Source organism: Oryzias melastigma, linkage group LG3 (assembly GCF_002922805.2).
Source record: "Oryzias melastigma strain HK-1 linkage group LG3, ASM292280v2, whole genome shotgun sequence".
Lineage (NCBI taxonomy): Eukaryota > Metazoa > Chordata > Actinopteri > Beloniformes > Adrianichthyidae > Oryzias > Oryzias melastigma.
The window spans coordinates 11691716-11696814 of record NC_050514.1 but is presented as its reverse complement, the minus strand read 5'-3'; the positions used below and the strand labels follow the sequence as shown (position 1 = coordinate 11696814).

Here is a 5099-nt window from a genome sequence, read left to right as displayed (position 1 = left end):
CACAACCCCCCCAATCACTCACGCGTGAATTATTCAAAGTCCCCGGATAATAGCAAAAAATGCTTAGCTTGTTTTAAATTAGCCATTTCTCTGAGACGACACAAAAAATGCAAAATTAAGCAAACACTTCATAGTTTTACTTTTTTTCGTTTATTAACAACTACGTCACTGCAAACCTGAGTTAAAACAACCTGTTACACCGCCCTCCATTATCTACTTTTTTTCTCTTACCTCCCAGACAAATGGTAAATATCCACCACGACGCCGGGGTCAAAAAAAGTCTCCAAATTGTACGGGAGGGATTCATGAACATTTTTTTAAGAAAGTTGTCCCTTTCTCTTCTCCTTCTTTTCCTCCCCGGAGGATGTAGACTCGAGCGAACCGTTAACAGCCTCCTCCTAACGGGACAACCGTAGTCTTTGGTGGGACTGTCATCAAGCCTGTCAAAAGTAACAGCAGTTACTTCCGCTAAAGATTTTCAAAATTAAAGTCAGTCTAATCTGCACACAGGAAATGATAAACATCTCCCTTTTAGATTTTTTAAAACAAGTTTAAAGAGCAGTATTTGCATTTTTATAGTGTGTGAAGTTGAACAATTAAATTTATATGACATATCTATAAAATTACAAAATTAAATTACATTTTAGAAAAACGATGCAGATGAATTATTAACTATTTGGTACAGGTACAATCACATCCTAACTGTAATTGACATCCCAACTCTGCTGTATTTTTAAGTAGCTTTATCCAGCAGCTATAAAACATAATTGTACTTGCAGGCTCACCATCTGGAGCCAGTTTTAAGACACATCTTTGTCACATCCACACAGTTGAGGTCATTTTTTTCCATGTTCACATTTCAATTGTCGTCTGCTTTGTAAGTAAGCAACATTTCTTTCTAATTTCTAAAAGGACATATAAAAAATAGGCACAAAATAGTTATGTATATGTTAGAACTTCCATCATTTATTGCCAGGATTCTGTATTTATTGACATCTATTTTCCTCAAAGTTTTCTGTTTCTGCAGTCCAATTTTTCTGAGTAATGCTCAACTGTAGAATCCAAGACTTTTTTTTTTTCATATACATCATCAATTTGAAACTTCCATCTCCAAACTCTATTTCAGAGGGTGTTTTATCCCTCTTTCATTTCCCTCTTAAAACATGCATACACATCCGTCAAGAGTCTTTGTAAGACATTCTTATCATCTTCTGATTGGCAACTTCAGAAGACATACATCTTCTACACACTTAATGCCTCTTTTCGAAAATGTTATAAATATAGTTTGGTATGTGCAATAACAGAAAGGGAGCAGAAAATGTAACAGTCCATTAAGTGCAGGTTAAATATAAGGTTCTTTTCAATTCTTGACATCCTCCAGTGTGCTGATTTTTTTCCTCTATAAACTGTAAGATGCAATTTAAAAAAAAAAGTCAAGAAAAGCATTGCAAATGTGTTGTAGCAAAGAATATGTGCAAATTACATTCAAAGTATTGGTACTTTAAAATAACTGAGGTTATTTAGTTTTAGTTTCATTCTTGTGTCTAAAATGACGTGGGGTAGTTTAGAATCTGTACGGATATGGATGAATCACGTTTGTATTGGAAACCAGGAAGTGTCATTGCACTTTTAAGACTACAGAAACAGTGATTTTGGTTTGCTTGCTCTGCTCTCTGATAATGTCACTTTAACATTAATCTGCCATCTGGTGGTAAAACAATAGATTTTATTTGCTCAACTTGGAAGTTGTAGAATTAAATTGCCCGGGTATAGTTTGTAGCAGGGATCTGAAGAATTATGATACTTTCTGTGAAAACAGGAAATTCTGTTTTATCTGATTTTGGGGGGAGAAAAAAAGTGTATTTGGGATATATATGAACAAAGGAGATGCAATTTTTTACAAGATTCATATGCAGTGTCCAATAGAGAAAGTCCAGCAAAATTGTTAATCTTTTAAAGATTTGCACTTTATTACAACAAAATGCACAAAAATATGACTGTATATTCATTAAAAAAACATTTAATATAGAATATTTCTGACTTTATTGAAACAGCATAAAGCAAAAAAAAAAATAAATAAATGAAATGAAATTTAAAAAATAATAAAAAAGGAAAAATAAATTATAAAGAAAGAAGGAAAAAACAATATAAAATTGAATGGATTAGGTTCACTATTTCTTACTTATCCCAGCATTTATTTTCTAAATAAATTGTGAATATCTTTAGAGTTATAAACGTTATACATTTGCCATAAATAGTTACTGTGGTTTACAAACCTACAATTATTGTGTGTGTAAACATTTTCAATTCACAAGTATATTTATGTTGACTATATTTTAATAATGTTTATTCAAAATGTTTATCCTTTATTTTACTTACTTTTTAAAAATAATAATATCATTAGATATGTGATTTTCTTGTGCGTACATTTTCCTTGCAGCTTTCTGTTTATGCTCCAGTCCAGTAGGGGGCAGCACTATATTTTCAGCTCCTTACCTACTGTCAAGAAAACCAACAGAGGATGTGGCAACCCAAACATTGCTGCTGCTTTGTGTGCTCAGGGCTAGCTTACTAAGGAGGCTGCGACCATTGAAAGCCGGTATTTTGTTTGTTGTTCTCTCGTTTCAACGGCAAAACTTAAAGGTAAGACCTCTCGGTTTATACATTCAGGCTTAAATTAGAATACATTTATCCGTTTTAGTTTCGTTCTTGTCTCAAATAGAACTTGTTTACAAATAGCTAACGTCGGCAAACTAGCTTACCCGTTGTTAGCTACCCTTATCTTTTGGTGATATCACTCAGCTGTTAACCTTGATTTATTACAATCAGCTCTCTTTGATCAGTGCCATAAAACAAAAAGTTTATCATGCAGTAAACAAATGACTTTATCTGGTGTTTATTTCCTCCACAGGACCAAGAATCGCCGTGGTTTCGTCTGAACCTCCGTGGCCATCTCCACGTCACAATGACAGCTGTGAGGGGTATGGTTTACTCAACCATATGTAATACGTAAATGATAAACAAAATGTGTTTCATTGAACAATAAATAAGAAAGGAGACACGTTTTTAAACTGTGAATGTTTAAATCTTCGTTCATGTACCACTGCTTCATTTAAACACACATTGTTTCTAATAACAAGTACAACTTATCAGACTCTGATTACAAAGAGCTTTTGACAGCAAATTATTAGACACCATGTTATAACTAACATGATAGATCATGACGGAGTGTGTACACAACATCAGTCTCAAAGCTATCTAAATCTTATTGCGGCACACATTGTTTTTGCAATTGTTCAGATATGCCCATGATCTGTCACTATTTACATTTACTGTCATAATTGCATTTTACTTTCTTGAAGAACTTGGATATATGAATTCATGATGGAAGATTTAAATGTTTTACTACCAGAACATCTAAAATATTCTATATAACATCAAAATCTAGTACTTGACATACATACTCTTTCAACAACAAAAACAGATTAAATGTGTTAATTCCATTGTGCCTGGAGAATGTATATGTGTTTTTACAATAGTAAATATAAAAATTATGAACTGGTCTTGTCAGCTGATCTTAACAATTCATTTTTACAACCATTCATTTCCCACCACATTTGTGGTAGTCTATATTGATTCCTTTGGAAGGATCTGAATAACTGACCTAAAATCAATTCAGGAGATCTTTAGCCAAAAGTTCAACCAGTGTGACTCAGAGATAAATACCTGGTACAGAACAGTGCAGGTGAAGTTTTCCAGATTAATTGTATTTCTTGCAAGATAATCAAGTATACATTATGTATATAAACACAAACAACTAAACAATAATTAATAGTAAATCTATATGTCTCTTTGGTCAGATGTCTTTGCAAAAAGTATTTACAACATTGCACTGTAATGATGGCTTGATCACTTTTTATTGCTATCACATGTGTGTTATCCTCTGTGACGGAACTTGGTTGTTTTCACATTATAGTAAAATAAATCTATCATGCCCCAGTCCATATGTATCTTCCAAGATCAATAAATGATTTGCTTGATTTTTTAATGGTATAGGTTGATTTTATTTGACTGGATTAACAACTTTCCTCAGACAAATCGATCTTGTTCGATCATTGTAATGGAAATGGTCAATCAATTCATCGTTACACCGAAGTTATCTTCTGAATGTTCTACTTCTGAGCTTTTACCAAAGGTTGCATTTTTGCCTTTATCTTGCCTATCTATTATGAACTGATCCAATAAATTCTATGAAAGCGATGAATTCGTTAAGACATATGAAAAAAAACTTTATTGCAATAATAAATGTTTATATACTTTTTATTTCCTTTTTAAAACTCGAGGATAGGCAGTGGAGTGCGTAATTATAGAAAAAAGAAGACATTTAAGGGGAACAAGCACAGAGCAATTTGTTGCCATTTGGGCAGGGGTCTCAAACTCGCGGCCCGCGGGCCATCTGCGGCCCGCAGGATGATGATTTGCGGCCCCCGTCTTCATATGAAAGATTACTGTTAGTGCGGCCCCAAAGGCTGATATGAATGACACTTGTTATGTGCAGAGCTGAATGAACCAATCACAGTGAGGTATATGACTCTGGAGGCGGGACATCGGCGGTCTGTCCAGTGCCTCTGTCTATCATTCATTCCTCCCTCCAATCAGCTGGGCGGAGGAGGAGCCATGAAGCACCAAACGCGATTTGTGTGACAAATTCACGTGCCCCGCGCGGGGAATTTGCTGCTCGCGGCTTGTCAGAAAATGTGTTTCTGTCGCTGCGCCGCGTGTCGAAGGGGCTACCAGCTCCGTCTGTGGATGTCTCTCTCAGAATGAATGAGAGACAGATATGATGTCGAGCTCCGAGCCCCAAACCTGTAGCCCGCCCCGCGCGGCGATCCGCGGCACCCGCCTGTCAATCATGTGATCCTGAGCTTGGCTCGCGCCTGCGTGCGCGTGTCTGTGACTTTTAAGGTTCACACACCGGCTGTGTCGGCGCGCATTCCAGTCCATGTAAACGCGATAGAAGTCCGATATTCTGCTACGTGCGTTTGAATAGAACCCCCATGGAAAGCAGCCATCCCCCACCCCCAATGCGGGCTGATGCA

General features: G+C 36.0%; 2 protein-coding genes across 5 annotated transcripts in view; one reads left to right on the top strand and one right to left on the bottom strand.

Annotated features, from left to right (window-relative positions):
* Positions 1-524, bottom strand: part of LOC112161259 (immunoglobulin-like domain-containing receptor 2) — a 15470-nt gene extending 14946 nt beyond the window's left edge. For all 4 annotated transcript variants that reach the window (XM_036209639.1, XM_024296323.2, XM_024296320.2 and 1 more), the window contains exon 1: positions 232-524. In XM_036209639.1, coding sequence (XP_036065532.1) covers positions 232-313 — 82 coding nt within the window. In that variant the 5' untranslated portion in view covers positions 314-524. The remainder of the gene's footprint in view (positions 1-231) is intronic.
* Positions 525-2412: 1888 nt separating this feature from the next.
* blzf1 (basic leucine zipper nuclear factor 1) overlaps positions 2413-5099 on the top strand; it is a 5616-nt gene continuing 2929 nt past the window's right edge. The window contains exons 1-2 of the mRNA XM_024296326.2: positions 2413-2643; positions 2912-2981. Of these exons, the coding sequence (XP_024152094.1) occupies positions 2966-2981 (16 nt within the window). The 5' untranslated portion in view covers positions 2413-2643; positions 2912-2965. The remainder of the gene's footprint in view (positions 2644-2911; positions 2982-5099) is intronic.